This window comes from Necator americanus, chromosome III (assembly GCF_031761385.1).
Source record: "Necator americanus strain Aroian chromosome III, whole genome shotgun sequence".
Classification (NCBI taxonomy): domain Eukaryota; kingdom Metazoa; phylum Nematoda; class Chromadorea; order Rhabditida; family Ancylostomatidae; genus Necator; species Necator americanus.
This window is the reverse complement of record NC_087373.1, coordinates 6,599,652-6,618,518: the sequence shown is the minus strand read 5'-3', so window position 1 is coordinate 6,618,518 and position 18,867 is coordinate 6,599,652. Positions and strand designations below refer to the sequence as shown.

Here is an 18,867-nt window from a genome sequence, read left to right as displayed (position 1 = left end):
GTGTTTAACAGTTGCAAGCTACGCTTTGGACTTTCCTTGGGACTAGGTACGGTGCTGCACGTAGCTTGCATATCTGTAAATTTTTGTGTAATTTTCGTCGGTGGGTTCCATATAGGACTTGCAGGAATATTTACTATAAATAATAATATAAACATAACAGCAATAAAATAACAGTATGCATGAATATAATTATAATATAACAATCAACAAAAAGTTTCTCTGCTTTTAAAGGCTTTGGCGAATTTGACGAAATTGAAAATGTTAGTGGTAGTAAAGACTATTGACTGTATAATTTTTGTACTGGGTTTGCTTCGCATAACGAAAAACGAAGAAAAAAAACGAAAAAAAAAGGATGAATGTTGCAATGAATGGCTCAAATGCAACGAATGAATGGCTGAATGGCAGTTCTGGAAGTACACGAGGATTATTGGAATTATTCTATCGATTCTGAATGAATAATGACGAGTGAATTCCGATGAAAAGTGGATTAATGTTTAGTTTATTGAAAAACGCATGGAAATAAGAAGATAGTATGATCCTCTTGATTGCACTTTCATGAATTCGTGTCAACGGTCATTCATCGCGCGCAGCAAGGTCGCGCGCGCGCTCCGCACGTATCTCGATCTTGCTGGCGCGCTTACGCGAACGTTGCTCCCGCTTATCCCGCATCGGCATCGACACGTCATCGACGTGGGATTGATCGTATCCATCTGGTGTTGACTTGAAATGCTGAGAAGATAATGTTCTATATTTTTTTCCCCCGGCATTAGATTCAAAATCATCAAAATGTAGACGTGGAGCGTATCGGCGGATCGTCGACTTAAACGAACCGAGTGATTTTCTCCGTGAATGGACTGATTTTATCTTCGGGAAAAATCACCCTTTATCTGAAATTTTTTTTTGAAAAATTACTAAATCAAACATTTTAAAAACTTCGAGATTTCGGAGAGAATTAAAATTTGAAAAACTTTGAGATTTTGGGTTAATTTTCATCACCCCAAATGCTCATGATGTGACGGTGGGTAATCTCAATCGAACTCATATTCAACATGAATATTTGCCTTGTTCAACACCTTTTTTTTGCTGAAAGTGCTGCGGAACTACAAATATATTAAATAAATATAAATATAATAAGCTTCTTCATATTTTCTTAGCTTTATTGAATTATCATATTTGAAAAATGTATCGAAGAAACTTAGATTCTGAAAGATTCCTTCAGATTCTCAAGGATGTCGGTCCACCAGAAATACGTCCTTAGATTCCGAGAAAAATGAACTCTCAAGGAGACAATGAGCACAGGCATCAATACAATGATAACTCAAAGCAAAGAAAAAGTAGTGCAAAGAATAAGTGAAGTAAATAAAGTAAAATAATAACTAAAATAGGTAAATAATAATAAGTCGACGGAAAAAGTGCTATTTTCCCCCCTGGCACCCGTTCACTGTCACAATGAGAACTAAACATGGTGCCTGTTGCCGGCAGGAACCATTCAGCTGGCTGCGATCTCGTCCGAGAGTGGACGAGATGGCAGCCACTTATTGCCAGGACATGCCCAATTTCTATCAATTAGTAAACTATAGTTCTCTTCTGGGTTCCTTCTTCGTTGCCTCAGCAAGGATCCCGTCGAAAGTGCAGATTTTTGTAGAAATCTCAAGAAAAAAAAGAATATCAAAGCAAAATCCAGGGTCGTTTACTGTAAATTGTGAGGAATTTGATGTTCATTCTAAGCAAATTTCCACGTGTACTTTCATTTTCCAGAAAAGTGAGGAATACAAATTTTCTCAGTATTTTTCCGCGTGAATAATGGTAGTTTGGAATGTCACGAGGCTACAATATACGATTTTGTTGTGGAAATAAAAAACGACTACTTTAAAATCCCATAAAAAATTCCGTAGTTATTTTTGCATAAAGACACATGCTTTTCTATTACTCTTACTATTACTTATTATTATTATTATTTTTCGCCTGAGGATAGTTTTCTAACGAGTTTTTCTCATTCGATTTCAAATAACAAAAAATTATAACAAATACAACTATGTACGCTGAACAATTTACTGGTAGCGGTCATTTTGTCAAGCGGACCTACATATCTATGGGATTTCAGGGAAGTTGAACTTTTTCCTGATAACGATGATGAAAATGGAATGTTGAAAACGTTTCATGGCATAAATATTAAGGTAAAAAATCTGAAAATTTAGGTATGAGACCGATAGTTTCCGAAAAAGTTAGGGAAACTTCCTGCCTCTTTATTTAGCTGACCTAGAATACGCGGTATAATTTTCTTGCTCATTGGAACAAATACACGTAGCTAAACTGTAATAATACATATGATCCTTATACATATATAAAATGATATATAAATATAATTTTTACTAAATTGTCCCGTAAGTTTCTTTATTACTTTACAGACACTTTTATTTTTATTCTTATTCAACGAAAAATGTATTCCAATCAACAGATCAATCACCAGAATACTCAATGGTCTTCGCCCATTCATACGACAAATAATTGATTTTTGATCTGGGACTGAGGCTGTTGTGAGTTAAAAATATTGACGACGTTGAAAACAAACTTCTCGGACTAAACTAACCTAATAATACAGCGGTTTTAAACAAGAACTGGGTCCCACGAAGGTGAATACACACAACATGAAGGAGGCAGACCTCATGATTGGGTCCCGTCACGAAGTCCTTTAAAGAAAAACACGACGCTTGTCGTTTTTGTCGCGAAGCGAGAAACCGCTGTGCGAGGTTTAACACACCTGGATAATTGGAAATGCTTATGTCGTCCCCCTCCCCTCATAAAAAAGTGTGGTTGGAAATCAAGTGAGCCTAGTTTAAAGCAAAATTGGTTGGCACTAGCTCGGATTCGAACCTCCGATCGTGCAGACACAGCGGAACTTCTTACCAAGTGTGCGACACCCGTCTCTATTTAGAAAAAAAAACAGCACGTAATTGAACCTTTGCAATTTTTAATAAGTATTTATGTACAGTATTAAGCAAGGAGAAAAAAATGTGGAAGGGATATCCAGAACGTCGCAACGTTAGCGATAACATAGTCTCCACGTTCACAGACTGTAAAATTACCGTATTGTAAAAGTGGTGTTGAAGGTGCGGCTCGGTTGTAAATTCGAGATAGATACGTTGGGCAAAGTTGTGGGGGTGGGACGACGATTCAACGGAAAAGTAGGCAAGAATCGTGAAAAACTGATGAGAAACAATGAATTGAGCGTTGCTGACGAACGGGGAACGTTTCTCGTCATTTGCATTGCTCAATTGGGGTCGTGTTGATCGAAGTGCGATTACACAGCATTGAACATTACGTACGTACAATACATACGTGTATGGGTAACGTGGATGTGAAGTGAATGTTTATGGATTAATGCGATGAATCGGCTGAGTTGTTGTATTTCATTATGTTGATTTTAATCTGTTCGATAGTTCAGAATTGTATGCGGGAACGTGTGTCTAATACTGGATTAAAGGCATCACCCCACGAATCTGAGGTGGTACGAATTTCAGGTGGGGTACACGGGATCGTAGATTGTGGAGAGGTGGCTGATTCCGTCCATTTCTTCCCAATTTGCCGTAAAAAACGGCCCGGAAGATACGGCTTCACTCGTTTTGGCGCACCATTTTGTACAAGAGGTCCGATTGGAGCGCGCCAGTCTTGTGCGGCGCCGCATCTTCCGGGCCGTTTTTTACGGCAATTAGCAAGAAATGAACGGGATCACCTCCCTCTCCGTAGTCTCCCATCCCGTATACGAATACTCCACCTGAAATCCGTACCACCTCAGATTCGTGGGGTGATGTCTTTAAGAGTTTCTCAGCGTTCCAGCCCGGAAAGACCGGATTGACGAGAACTCAGATCCCGCATGTATTAAATGTTAAACAAAGAATTCCAAGCAATTACTGAAAAACTTAAAATATTCGCAACATGAGAACTCTAATGACTTGAAAAGCCAGTAGAAGTTGGCCACGCGGATACTCCAAAAGATTCGATTGTTATTCGAATATTCGAAAACGAGAATTAGAGCCAATGAATAGTTGTGTAGTTTTGATCTCACTATTAGACTTCGTTCGATGCCCTCATTGATGAACGAGTGGGATACAGAAGAAGGGTCAAAGAAACATAAAAATATAAAATATAAAATAAAAATATAGAATATAGAAAAATATAGAAATACATGTTTATGTTTGACTTTCAATAACAATGTTAATAACTATTTGTGTAGCATTTAAAAAGATTAGCCATATTTAGGAACGATACCGGATGTGTTCAGTCGAGTGAAGGAGACGCTTCTGCCGCAACGCACGCTGTTTCTCCGCGTGACACTTCTTCCATCTTCTTTTTGATCTGCCCCAATCGATTTCGCACAGCGATCACTCGGACCAGTTCGGTCGTGTGCATGCAGTTTTCATGCATAATACAATCTCTGTATTCTCTGTAACTTATTTCTGTTTTTATTTTAATTTCGAATTCAACCGGGTCTTGTTCTCTCTTTTGCTGCTGTTTTAAAGTTTATCGAACATGATTCTGTTGTCTGAATGACCAGAGAGAAAAGGACCTGAGCCTGTATCCAGTGATATTCCTCCAGTTGCATAAATACGCTGTAGCGGTGAAATGTGCCCTTGTTCGACACATACGTTTCCAGTCGTCTAGTCAGTACTGAAATATTTCTGGAAAAAACGGCTAGGTCGCGCAACGAGGTGTGATTGCAGCGAGTTCGTGTCAGTGGAATAATATTGGATAGCACGGCTGAAAGAAGATGTCACTGATGGGTTTGTCTCCATTATATTCTTCCTCCAAAGGACAAATATAGTCGGGTCAAAACGACGTGAAGCACGGTGTAGTTGCGTAAGCGGCTGCGCTCGAAGCGGCGCGGTTGGCATCGTGTAAGGATACAAGGCTACCGCCACTCATTTCTGCAATTCGCAATGGTCCCACCTCGATTCCAACCACCGTCTCCACTGCGCCGCTTCGAGCGCAACCGCTTACGCAAGTGCACCGTGCTTCACGTCGTTTTGACTCTATTATGTATTGAATATGGGCTCTGAAAGGTGGTGCAATTGCGTAAGCGGCTGCGCTTGAAGTGGGATGGTATAGCAGGAGGTTAGTCCCAGTGATGTCTCTATTTTCTCAAAAATGGTTGTTAAAATCTTTTTTCTACATCAGTAGCTTTTTCGTGCTTGGTTCAAGTATTATATTTCATGTAATTTTTCTGAAGTAAACGCATCGAGGAGAAATTTCTGGGTATTTTGCAAGAACTCAAGCACAGCTACATCTCCTATTTTAAAAAATCGAGAATTTTAAGGATTTAAACCTTCGCATTCTGCAATCGGACTGCATAGATGAGTAAGGGTCCCACCACGATAGCACTGCGTCACGTCGAGGATATGATCGCTCACATAGCTGCACCGAGATTCTGGTCGTTTTGATCCGTCTATATCGATACGATGCTGTGTGCGCTCCGAATGTGGTTACGTCATGTTTTACACCAAATCAGCCTTTTCGTATTCCGGTTTTTATTCCGATTTATTTTCGGTTCTTTTTTTCCTTCCACTTTTTTTTCGAATGGACTTCTAAACTTGTGTTAGATATGAATATGGATGTCGATTTTTTCCATGTATTTAGGATGCCGTCGATACGTATTTAAAAAATATAAACAAGCAAACTAATTACGAAATGACAAAGAAGTGTTCTTACATAAATTTTTACTAGAAATAATAGTGCATAGCTGCTTCTAGAGTAGTCAATTCTGGCGAGGAATTTTCCTACATAAATTGGGAAGGGTTAGCAAACGTCAATACGATAGGACTAATTTACTGGTTCATTTGCTTTGTTTATTTATTTATTTATCAATACGTTTAATGGTGGTCTTCAACGTGAAACAATTAAAAGTAGAACATGTAACCTTAGAAAAAATGTTCTGCGACTGCACTCTAAATCAACACAAAATATCTCAAGGATCCTGAAATGAAGTAGCCAGGAAAATCATAATATTTAAATACTACCGTTGGGATGGCAGTAACGTCTTGATGAGAAGGTTCTCTGAACGAGGCAATTTATTCGTGCATAAGGCGTCTTCAGTTGATTCCGATAGTAATAAGGTATTGATGGCTTCACGCAGAATATTCGAGAAAGGCTGGAAACACGGTGGTCACGACTTTTCTCGTCTGTTCTTTCTTCATTCAAATTTACGTTCATCGTTTTCGCTATGGAAGTGTTTATCCATTCAGAACTTTGCTTTTTCTGTAAGAGGTTTGTGGATTTGTTGGTTTAATGCTGCTGACTTTACCTACCAGTTCGTATGTATCCACATGTTCCTGCATCGAATCAACAAGTGTATTCCTCCGTCTTTTATTTGTTTTTTTTTTCCTTTTGGTTTTGCCTCCGCATTCTTTATCATATTTCGGTCCAAACTTGATCTTAAAGGCAGCATATAACGGGATTGAAAGTGTTGAGATCTCTCTAGGAATATATGATTTTATGATGGGATCAAAACGACATGAAGCTTTGGCAGTTAAGTAACCGACTGCGCTCGAAGCGGAACGGTGGGACAAACGGCTACGATCGAGGTGGGACAAGCGGCTACGATCGAGGTGGGACCTTCGTTGGCACCATCCGTCCGTGCAGTTCGGGACGGTCCCGGGTCGATTTCAGCCGCCGCCACTTCACCGCGCCGCTTCGAACTGCAACCGTTTGCGCAACTGCACCGTGCTTCATACATAGTTTTGACCCAACTGTAGCTGCTATAATGAGTAGTATAGAAGTCAGCATTCTATGGTGTTCAAAATCTCTATAACAAGAGAATAAAGATAAGAAGTGCAGTTGCAGTTCCAAACTTTTTCTTGATAAACTTTTTGACATATCTGACGGCAGAATACGGTAGTTGCTGAAAGTAGAAAGAGATGTTGTAGGAATGTCGAATTCATAACAATAATTAGTGAGTAGGAGTAGTAGGGATAGCACAACGGTGCAGGTTCCCCCTGTGCGTGCGCGAACCAGCCAATTCTTTTATACCTTTTTAGATGGATTGGTACCTATCTTGTCGAAAAGATAAAACAGTGACTCCTCTGGCCCTAGCAGATCATTGTATACGTCGCGCATAGGTTCGTTCACCTAAAACGTTTCGGAATTGAATTTTAGCAAGTTTTCGCGTATCCCAAGCGGATTTATTAAAGGCATCACCCCGCGAATCTGGAGTGGTACGGGTTTCCGGTGGAGTATTCGTATACGGGATCGTAGATTATTGAGAGAAGGGTCACTCCGTCCATTTTTTCCTAATTGCTGTAGAAAACTGGCCGCGGAAGATACGGCTGCGAGCGCTTCGGCGCACTATTTCCTACAAAGAGTTCGATCGGAGCGCGCCAGCGTTAGAAAGAACGTTAGAAAGAAATGGACGGAATCACCTCCCTCTCCATAATCTACGATCCTGTTTACGAATACTCCACCTGAAATCCGTACCACCTCAGATTCGTGGGGTGATGCCTTTAAAACCAACACTCAATCTGTTCTCCTTTTTGTTTTCACTTGAGCTTGTAGTGTAGGATACGTCAACCTTACAGCGCCCGGAGTAGGTTGTGTACGACTGTTTTCTAGTGCAGCTCCGGGACAAGATCCTCAAACACTTAAATAAACCTCTTTGAGCATTTATATAGACTGCTCTGCTCCGCAGACCACAAGGACAAGTTAGTGGAATGTTGTTGTCCTACCGGTTTAGAAATCACTGGTCATCTTTTATTCGCGTTTTAACACTTTCAATATAAATGCGTTCATTTTTTCGTTTCTTTTTTACTCTCTGATTTTTTTTTTATCTCACACCCATAGTTTTTTTTTTACTGTGGTATGTTATATGTTACACAACTCTTGAGTGAAACCCTCTAGCACGATATGTTCCATGTTGGAAAGCGGCTTTGCTTTATTATCTGTTTTTTTAGTGTATGAAACGTGGTGTATTTGTGCATTTCTAGTGAGAATATACAGAACTCCTTTGCTGAACTTTTTACTAACTCAATAGCTAAGAAAAAAAGGCATGGTAACGCTTGCAGGCTCTGGAAATGGTCTCAATAACTAGTTGGAGGTTGTATTCAACCAAACGCCTCAAGAAGAAAAACAATACTTGAATTCTCGTGGACTTGCGATGCACCTGATGTTCCAATCTGCGAGAGACGTCTGGTACGTTCCAGTAGGTGCTATAATACTTTATAATTTACATCGAAGTAATACTTCCATTTGTCCGGATCACGTGCAAGAGTGATCCAATGGGTTCTCTGTTCAAGAGAGACATGAATATTTTTCTTATTTTTGTTTATAAGGTTTCACAAAAGAATTTGAGCATTGTTGCAATATTTGTTCATTTATTGTTGTTGCTTATTTTCTTGTTGCTTCTGTAGAATTCCGTTGTTAACTGTCCTTTTCCTACGGTTATCTTTAAAACATAACATTCCAGTTAATTTTATTGGGTCATAAGCAGTTTTTGATAGCGTTACGCAGCTTGTGAGTGAGACATGAAATGTTTGACGAATATATACTATAATTACTAAGGGAATTAAGAGAATTCTAAATTTTGCGTTATTCACGATTTCATTTGTAGTGCAGTCAAGGTCACTGAAAAATTTACACGGAATAGTAGATTATAGAGAGGGGGTGAGTCTTTTTTCCTAATTGCCGTAGAAAACGGCCCAGAAAATAAGGCTTCGAGCGTTCCGGCGCGCTATTTTCTACAAGAACTTCGATCGGAGCGTGCCGCATCTTCTGGACCGTTTTTTACCGCAATTAGGAAGAAATGAACGAAATCACCTCCCTCTCCATAATCTACGATCCTGTTTACGAATACTCCATCTGAAATCCGTACCACCTCAGATTCGTGGGGTGATGCCTTTAAGAGGAAACTTGCTGGAGAGGCGTGTTTGTGGGAATAAAATAAGTGGATTTCGGCAGTTTAAAAATTGTTCAAATTTGGTTCTTTAGCAAATACTTAGAGCAAATTCTTTCCTCTGATACATCATACCGTACTTAATCTGCGCACTTCGGACTGGATTTTGTAATATCTGAAATAATAATCGTTATCGTTTCTTATCGAATACGTAATTCGTACTGTTACATAAGTGGATAATGTATTTTGACAACTCTGAACAATCGAGGCTAATTCCCCCTTAATCCTATCATTAATTATGAACCCTTCTCTAAATAACGATGTTTTAGGGCGAAGGTTTAGTTGATTTTATTTGTTAATTACTTTTCCCATGTTCTCTTGCTGATAACCATTATAAAACAACCTTCACCAGTTGTCTCCATACAGACAAACATTTTTTTCAAACATCGAGATCCAAACACGATTTTTTTTTGTTCTGTTTGATAATTCCGATAAAAGTGACAGATATGAAACATGCAGTATCTCAAGTTCTTTGGAAATCTTTTGGATCTACGCGATTGGGTATTCAGAAACAAACTAGTCAGTGCCTTCCAGCTCATTTCAAAGTCTTTCTCCCTCTGTGCCGCAAATATGTAAATGTGATTATATTGGAGAAATGTACTATAGAAAGTGCACTCATGAATGTCATTACCAGTAACATGCCAGAATGATTGCAGAATGTTCGGATTAAGCATGACGTACGATAAATCGACAGTCCGGGATAAGAATGAGAAAATCTGTTTCGTTCTGCACGTTTTTTCTTCGTGTTTCACCCATTCTGATTTATTTTTTTCATATTCTGATCCGAGTTCTGCTGTGGAGAAACTGGAGATGCGTCCTCTAGAAAAAGAAGCAAAAATAAAAAGTTTCGTTTCGTTCCTCCCTCGAACAGAGTCTCAAAAAAAAACCTTTTGCAAGTACGTCCTCCGGAGCTCGTTGTTAAAGAAGGAATTCACAGAATCTTGTGTAAGTACACGTACATTAGTACACGCAAATACATGAAAAAATAGTCTAAAGAAATAAAATGAGTAGTTATTTATAATATTAATAGAGTAATGAACCAAGAAAAAGTTAAACATAATATAAAATGAATGATGTGATCACGTTTTGCCTATCTATAGCACCTGCAAAGCGAATAGTGTGAATGTTGCTCGTGCCAACACGGAGATATAGGTTGGGACACGGGCGCAAAGCATAGGTGCGATAGGGAGAAGCCGGACCCTCCTCAAGTGAAGGAGGTCCTTTTGCCAACCGTCCTAAAGTGAAGGGGGCAATTTCGCCAACCGTTTAAAAGTGAAGGAGGTCCCTTCCCCAACCGTTCAAAAGTGAAGGGGGTCAGAGCACCGGCTCCGACTATCGCATCAAGTTCTATCATCATTATCAGTTCATTCATCAATATAGTTCTCCTTTCTGAAAGTGTGGATATCACTTCGATGATGCATATTCTAAAGAATTTCATTTTCGTTGTTCCATGTTTCTCAAAACTCCTATACGAACGACTACCTAACCTTTACCTAAATATTTACCTACCACTAATCATACGCTGCATCACCAGCTAAGAGATAATTCACGGGGTACGAAATTTTTTCGGAGAACCGCACAAATGAACCGCATTCATTGGAATGTGTCTAATGTGTGGTGATCTCAAATTTGTAACCACACCAGAAGAAAGAGAAATCTTCGCAAGGGTAAGGGAAAGAGCATGAGAAGGAAGAGAATACCCCGGGACTCTCTTCTTGGGGAAAAAGGGTTAAAGAGGGTCTTGGCAAAGTCTCCGCATATGCCTCCGAGACATTACGTGTCCTGTGGATGTGCCGGGGGATACAGAAACATACTTCGATGAAGCCACGCTCCAGTCGTTTCATGGAGACGCAGAAAACCGACTTCATTGTCCATCTTTTAGATTCTTAGTTTTTCCATGCTAATATTTAATTGATCCTAATTGTAACATTATTTTCTTTGGATTGGTTTCCATTCCGCAAGGAGGAGCCTCAAAGGAGACTGATTTAAGGTGGATTGTCTAGGTAGAGGCGAAATGATCCACCCTTAAAATATGAGACTCCAAACCTCTTTTCTTTGTGAGTAATTAGATGCTATTCTGGATATACAGGAGCGAAGAACTACACAGTTATAAGGAAATATGTAAAGAATAATTTTGTGGGTTGTCGAAACTACTGAGTAAATTAAAAACAATTTACTTAATAATATATTTTGTGTGGTGGTCCACTAAGAGAGAAAAGGAGGAGCGAATCTTATCCAGGTTTCAACTTCAGGAACTCTAGAAATCTTGTCATATGAACTCTTTTTTTTTACAAGAGATTTGAGATATAGTAGTTCCCTCTGTCCGGAAATAAATCAGGCTACAAAGGAACTTGGTACACTACTTACAGGATAATGATAATCTTCATCCCTGTTGCTTTTGAAAGCTGAAGTGTCTCCTGTTTTCAACAAAAATCTTCATATTTGTAATTTGAAGCTACTAGATACATCTTTAGTCATATGGTATATGAGGATTTCTCTTTCTTCGAGTATGATTACAAATTTGAGATCACCTCACATCACGAAATTCTAGTGAATGTGTCTGATTCTTCAAAACAATTTAGTAGCTCGTGATTTGTCTCGTAGCCGATGATGGAGCGTGTGATTAGCGGTATGTAAGCAGAGTCGGCTATTTAGGAAACAACAAAAGTGCATTTCTTTAGGATATGCACCATCGTTGATTGCTCTGCCGAGGAATGATCGGGGCATGCTCCAAAATCCGCTGGGAACTTCCTTACCGTTCCCATCCTGGCACAGTAGAAACAGAGAGTCCGTTTCTTGAATTGTCTAGGATCTCAAGGCAGAAGCAGATCTGACGTGTCTCGCCATAAAATTGGAATTATCTACTTGCGTGAAATTGGCCAGACGCAGTTATTCTGCTAGGACTTCTTCAGATTTAGAATCCTCTGTGTCTAGGAGAATCGTACAGCAATTCTTGTCATGGAGAAGAAGCTTGATGGAATCCTTCATAATCGATTGCCGTTTTAAAGGCATCACCCCACGAATCTGATGTGATATGGATTTCCGATGGTCAAAGGTCATACGAGATCTTAGATTGCAGAAAAGGGTGATATCCCGATCATTTTTTCCTAGTCGCCGTAAGAAACGGTCCAGAAGGTGCGGCATCGATCGTTCGGGGCGCCATTTTCGACAACGAGTTCTATTGGAGCGCGCCAGCCTTGTGCGCGCGAAGCACCTTCCGGGCTGTTTTTTTTTACGACAATTAGGAAGAAATGAACGGAATTACCCTCTTACCCACAATCTTCGACACCGTATAGACATAACCCACCTGAAACCCGTACCACCCCAGATTCATGGAGTGATGCCATTAATCTAGTCAATTTTGAGTGTAATTATGTATATATCTTAGCAGCTTTCCGTATCTCCCTAGAATCCCACAATCAAAGATCTCATTCTCACGCGAGACTTGTAGCTGTTTTGAAAGCCAAAAACAGTAATTTGTAAGTGTTAGCTACAGTTGACTAGGCTCCGCCCTACTTTCAGTAGTTAGATTTTCAATAAATACATACTTCTGTTATCTTTTTCGAGCTACTATTTTAGACTAATGGCAAGCATTTTTCGTGTGATAGTAGATCCACTTTTTGTGATATCAGTATCGGTCATTATTTTCTATTCGTATATCCTTTACGTAATGATACGTTCGAACTCACGGACGTTTCAATCGATGTTTTTTCGGATTTTTATCTTCACTGGTAGGTTCGAAAAGGACTTTTTTTGATGCTATCTTCAATAGATTCAATACTCAGTGTAAAACACACTTTTTTCAGGGATATTCGACATTATGACAGTTGTAGCAGAGGAATGGATAAGGGCGGATCTCAAGCTCGGATTCGGTACGATACAGCGAATATGTGTTCCTTTAGTAACTCATTACAATTGATCTTATTGCTGAAGAATGCGCTACCTCGATGTTTTCCAGGACATGGTTTTGAACCCGTCATTCGTGTCATGATGGCGTTGACCGGAACGAATACCTTAATTCATATGTTCGGCGCACTTCTGATGACGTTAAATCGATATACGGCCACATGTAAGCCGCAATTTCAACAAGAGGTAGTTTGATTTCAACTTTTCAATACTTTTACCATCTTAATTTATATGTTCGGCACACATTTGACGAGTTTTAATTGATACTGTACGGCCATACGTAAGTCACAATTTCATTGAGAAGTACTTCGATTTCAACTTTTCCAAATCTTTATTATTGAAGCATTGGAACGAAATCGGGGTTAGAAATAGAAATGTTCTTTTCTTCTTTTCTTCTTTTCTTCTTTTCTTGTAACTCAAATAGAGCCTGTAAATATATCAGCGCATGTGTGGATGTAAATATGATTTCTATCAAATTTTCTTTCTCACATACCACATTTAGATAGGAAATTAAAAGAAAAAAAAACTAAGGAAGAGAAGAAAATAAAGAAAGTACAGTGAGCATGGAGTTGACCCCGTACCTATAGGGATCCATCTTCGCGTTCGACTTTAATTCAGAATCGTTTGAAGTTTATGAACGCATGCTATTCGATGTATCTTCTCAGTGTTTTTTTTTTTGTCCTCCCGGGCACGTCTAGTACCAATTTATTCACCCCTGAGGGATGAAAGGTTTAGTTGACACTGAGGTGGTTTCGAACTAACGATCGATTGTGCAGCCACTGTGGAATCTCTTACCGACTGCACTATACCCCCTCCTTGAAATATGAGGGTGTATATGAATGTTTAATAAAAAATGAAGGCAATGAAAAAAGTGAGTGTTAAGAAAAGCGAAAAAAAAAAGAAAATATGGCGGATAAAATTCTTTCCTTTCCAACTATATAACGAGTTCCTCGTCGTCCAATCTCTTCAGTTCTGGGCGGAAAAGAAGACAAATTGCATACTATTTGCTATTTTTATCGTATCATATGTTGCCTACACAGAACTATTTATAGTAAAGTTTATTTACAAGCCAACAGCGGAAGGATGGAAGCTGATTGGAAGAGAACGTGAGACATATGTGAGTTAATTTTCAGTAAGAATTCAGATGAGAAAAATTGTACATACATGGGAGTGTTGCTTGTTGTTTAACATCTCAGGCCACCAGGATGATGGGAGCGATTGTAGTCTCCCTTGTCGAGACTGTAAATGTTATTTTTATTATCATCACTGTCTTTTGTATACGATCGCAAAGTAAAAGATATCATCGACGGAGCCGTTCTGAAATGGTAAGTGAATTTATTAAATAAAATGTGGATAAAATTAGTCTAAAGCTTTTCATCCAATTTCATTCGTCCTTATTATTATTTTTTTGCGATAGAATTGTTTGAAGATATGAACGTATCACTGTTTTAAAATTGAGAGTATTGATTTTCTGAGTATAGTATAGTTTAAACTGAGAGTATTTGTCAGACTTCTGGAGGCGCAATTTGAGCTCCATGCTTTGAAATTCAGTTAAAGTTCAGCTGACTTCGCTGATGCAAATTTTTGAGTTCCATTGCGAGTCGAAACAAAATCAATTTGATTGTTTCTTATTTGATAAAGAGAATCTGATTCCGAAAAAAAAAGAACAAAAAGTTTAAGATTGAGGTACAGGTATTGAGGTACAGTTTTGCAGAACTAAAGCTTCAACATCTGACGGGAATGCACTCAAGCGTACGACCGATTAGTTCGGTAATCGCGTTCTACTGTAATATCAATTAGATCCTTCATGTATGACAGTAAGAGCATATAAATTGTAATGGTCCTCAGTTTTAATAGATTCTGAGCAAGGTTTTGTATTTTGAAAGATTACAGTCAGACTAAATTGGTACAACCAACTACAGTATCTAAAAGATGTTAGTTGGTAATTTTTGAGACGTAATCTCTTTTTTTTTTGCGGTAACTAACTGAATTGATGGCTATTAATAAGCGAAGACTATCTCAACTGCTATTTTCATCGATAATTACAGTGTGACATCTTACAAAACATTGTAGAAGAAGTTTTTCCGGGTTCTTGCGTCGATGTGAATGACTTTGTCTAACATGAGCTGTTAAAAAACAGCGTGATCACGAAACTGACGTAGTGTGGAAATCTGATGGAAAACATAGAGTTCGGGGTGTAGATCACGATTATGAACGTTTCCCCCTCTCAATTTCCCCTAGTCGTACTGAAAACGGCACTTTTTCCTACGAGGTACGTCAAAACGCATTTCCTTCTGCACGCTCCGGTCCTCTCACCACGCTATTCATTGCTTTTACATGAATAGGCGGTTGAGGAGCCCTCATTGATTCGCGACCGCTCGCGCGCGGATGCTGCGCGTGCACGGAGGTGACGCGTTCAAGCTTGCCTTGTAGGAAGGAATGCCGTTTCCCACGCTGTGTTTTTAGGACGATTAGGGGGAATTGAGGGTGGTCGGGCTCATATCCATTTTAAGCTACACTCCGAACTCCATATTTACGCACGGAGACCCAAACCTCGTCAGTTTCGTGATACGCTGCATTTGAAAGGTTCGAAATTTCACAGAGTATTGATTTTTTAGATTTCATATTATAGTGTTCATACCACTTCATGCTTTCCATCAAGTTTCTACACTGCGTCAGTTTCGGGGTGCGCGCTCCTAAAAAAGAAAAGAATAGCTCAGGACGAGGAACACGTTCTTTTCGAAGATGGTTCAAAAGGGGAAAGGGCGAAAGTTAGGGTGTGGATATGACCACAGATTACCCCCAATAACTGACGAAGAAAATCCATCTCAATTTAATATTGCCGTTCGATCAATGGGATTTTTTTTGGCATCTCAATCCCCATCATAAATGCTCATCTTTCAGCATCTTATTATGGTAACTATTATAAGTTGTCCAGCGAATCTAATGGAAGCACTTTATGATGCCTCATTTATTTTGAATCTCGACAACTCATTCGTAAATTGGTTTCGTTCTCAAGTAAGTTGGATTGATTTTTTCCGTCGAAGATTCTATGCAGCGCTATCAGAGCACTCTAAAGCGTTTTAGATTTGAGGACGAAAAAATTGCTAAATTTGCAAAGAAAAACAATTGGAAGTCATGTTCCCTTACAGCTTCGCTAGTTATAGTCTCTTGCGATATTCTCTCCTCATTCAGTCATAGGAATATGTCCTGCGAAAAGTGCTTGAATTATGAGGTTCACAGATTGTTCTGGTAGGAATACGTGGCAAAATATTGAAGGAGCTTAAGTTTAGTATCATTAAATTCGAAAGTAGCACAAAAATTTCTTATCTATCTATTTTTCTCTATTCGTTTTCTTTAGTGGTATATAAATTTTCCAGTTTAATCAGTTTTACCTTCATCTGCTAACCAAGCTTTTCATCACTTCGGCGTCGACAAAATTGCTTGTTCAGGCTTTAAAATTACTGATTTGATACATCGGCTTTGCTTCGCGAATCATTGTGAAGGCCAGAATTACTTTTGCTTGATCTTTGTTTTACATTTTATTATGTTATATTTTTAACACCTGTTTTTCTATTTTATGTAACTTTTTATATTATTTTTCATACTTATTTATCAAATTATTTTCTATTCATTGAGACGAGAGTGGGACAGTTGGCTAGAGGTACGTTGTACCCACACGGTCGATGGTTTGAAACCGCCCTAGTGCAAACCAAGAACCTTCATCCCTCCGGGTCGATAAATTGGTACCAGACCTGTCTGGGAGCATAAAAAAAAACTGATTTGATGCATTGCCTAGTCCCCGCAAGTATTGTATAGGCCAACACGGCTTACAAAAAAACCTCAACGATTACGAATTGCAGTAAAACGCGTTGGCGCATTCCAGAAGGATTGATACGCCAGTGACCTTCTTATCCCTTATCCTTCTATTCATCTATGTTTATTGTTTTTTTTTTCATATACGTATTTCATATACGAAATTGTCTGCAGAACCACTACCTGCGGAAAATTTTGTTGTATTCCGGTAATTTTTCTCATTACCTCTTCGGGATCATTGTGAAGTAGATTGGGTAGACCAACATCCTGTGAATGGAGAAATAGGTAAATCCGAAGTGGTTCAATCCTTGATCAAAATCCTGCTCATTGCGCACCATTCACATGTTTCACAATCTTTAAAATGTTATACATTTCTGTCTTAACAATGAAACCTATTTTCTCCTACACTAATTAAGCTGGCCTGATGAAATGTTTATTCAGTAGAGCCAAGCCTTATGCTTTCACATAGTTTTTTTCCCATTATTCGGTTGGATAATCGTATACGAGAGATTGTTTATGAAAACATCACAAGAACCTACTACAAATATCGTGAAAATGGAAAGGTTGAAATATTATTATCATTCATACTTAAAAGAAAAACGAAATGCATACCTTGAACATTATATCAATATTGTTCCTTCTTGAGATTCTTCAAATAAAATTAATTATAGGATACCACATTTGTCAGTGGTGCTGTGTATACTCCATTACCTGCCTTACTTTAATATTGTTCTTTATTTTCCTCTTCAATTTTCACTGTTTATTTCAGTTCGACATCTACTACTTTTTTATGATGACGGTGAATGCTTATAGTATCGTTATTTTAAGTCAACAATTACGGCTTGAAATATGGAAGAGATGGAAGTGTGGTGAAAAGAAATCCATAAATTCCGGTAAAAATACGGGAAATATATTCGCTATCCAATCATCACCATCCATAATGAATCCTGGCATACCGTCATCGCTAAGGTAGAACGTAGCATTCCATTGAAAGTGTTGGGTTAACCTCTTTAGATCAAGTTTTTGATGATTATCCGTCAGGTAATATGTTGTTCCATATGGTATCTGTGACATATTTTAGTAAATAAATGAAAAATTTTGCTCAGATTTTGATTTGGTCAGTGTTCAACCCCTTAACACAAACCGTACTCGGATTCGAGAACAGGATTTCAGGTAAGGACTGTGACATTAAAACGCATCTATGAGGCGAAGTGGAACCTGTGTCCGGTTTAAATAAAGTGAAGAAATTTTTATTTAAGTCGAACCAGGAGGAATCATGAAAAACGCTCTTCAAAAAAAAAAAAAAGAAAAAAGAAAAAAGAAAGCGAAGGTCAAGAAAGGGAAATTCTTAGCTTTTCTTTCTTTCCTTCTTTTTTTCTTTCCGTTTTCTTTCTTTCTTTCTTCGATCCTCAGAGACACTTCTCAGACAATTAAGTATAACAAATGATGCGCGGGAATAGGCGCACCACACATTGAAATTCAACTGATTCATGGAATCCTTGCTCTTTTTCTTAGAAGTGCGTCTTGTTCTGAAATTTTCGTCTTTGACATGTAAATTTAACAAGCTAAAGTATCGAGAAATTACTACTAATTGGTAGGTTTGGACTCTTAGGTGAGTAGAAAAAATATACACATATTGAGTTTATTTTGTGTTGTGAGAGTGACTGTCCACCCTAGTAGGTGATGATTTGTGGAACAAACAATATTCAATTGATTTCTACAGCCTTTTTTTAAAATTTTAAATAGGGCGCAACATGATGAATATTGTAGTAAAGCAGTCAAAATGAGATATCATTCACAATAAAAGAAAAGACCGGTTTTTATTCGCAAAAGGGGAGAGATATGTGATCACTGGTTTGATTCATTTAAAAAAATCAGTTATTTAAACATCCACATGTCAAACAGACGTCCGACGTAGTAATAATGTGGATGGCGAACTGTCTGTTTTATTTCTTCACCTGAGTGTCATCAGCCTTTCCAAGAATTTCTCACCATATCCGAGACGTCGGCCAGACGATTTGGGCGATTATAGCTCAGTTGGTAAGAGGTTAGGTTGTCAGTGCACAGTCAACAGTTCGAAACCTACCTTGGCCAAGCAAGTCTATCATCGCTTAGACTAGACTAGTGGTACTAAATACATCTGTGGGTATAAAAATACTGAATTGATACATGGGCTAGTCGTTGTGTAAGGAGGAAATGTGTTTGTA

At 38.6% G+C, this 18,867-nt stretch overlaps 1 protein-coding gene across 3 annotated transcripts; it reads left to right on the top strand.

Moving 5' to 3' along the window:
* Positions 1–12,641: 12,641 nt before the first annotated feature.
* On the top strand, positions 12,642–17,633 carry RB195_008778 (uncharacterized protein; the record flags this gene model as incomplete). 3 transcript variants are annotated; one of them, XM_064195439.1, is made up of 7 exons in its annotated part: positions 12,642–12,669; positions 12,745–12,810; positions 12,897–13,030; positions 13,704–13,961; positions 14,041–14,169; positions 15,749–15,862; positions 17,430–17,633. In XM_064195439.1, 7 exons carry the CDS (start codon positions 12,642–12,644, stop codon positions 17,631–17,633), a joined length of 933 nt encoding a protein of 310 aa, XP_064046584.1. The 3 variants fall into 3 exon arrangements, with proteins under 3 accessions (XP_064046584.1, XP_064046585.1, XP_064046586.1); XM_064195441.1 differs by lacking the exons at positions 12,642–12,669; positions 12,745–12,810 and having other exon boundaries at positions 12,926–13,007; positions 13,897–13,961; XM_064195440.1 differs by lacking the exons at positions 12,642–12,669; positions 12,745–12,810; positions 17,430–17,633 and adding an exon at positions 16,835–16,909 and having other exon boundaries at positions 12,926–13,007; positions 13,897–13,961.
* Between the last annotated feature and the right edge of the window lie 1,234 nt (positions 17,634–18,867).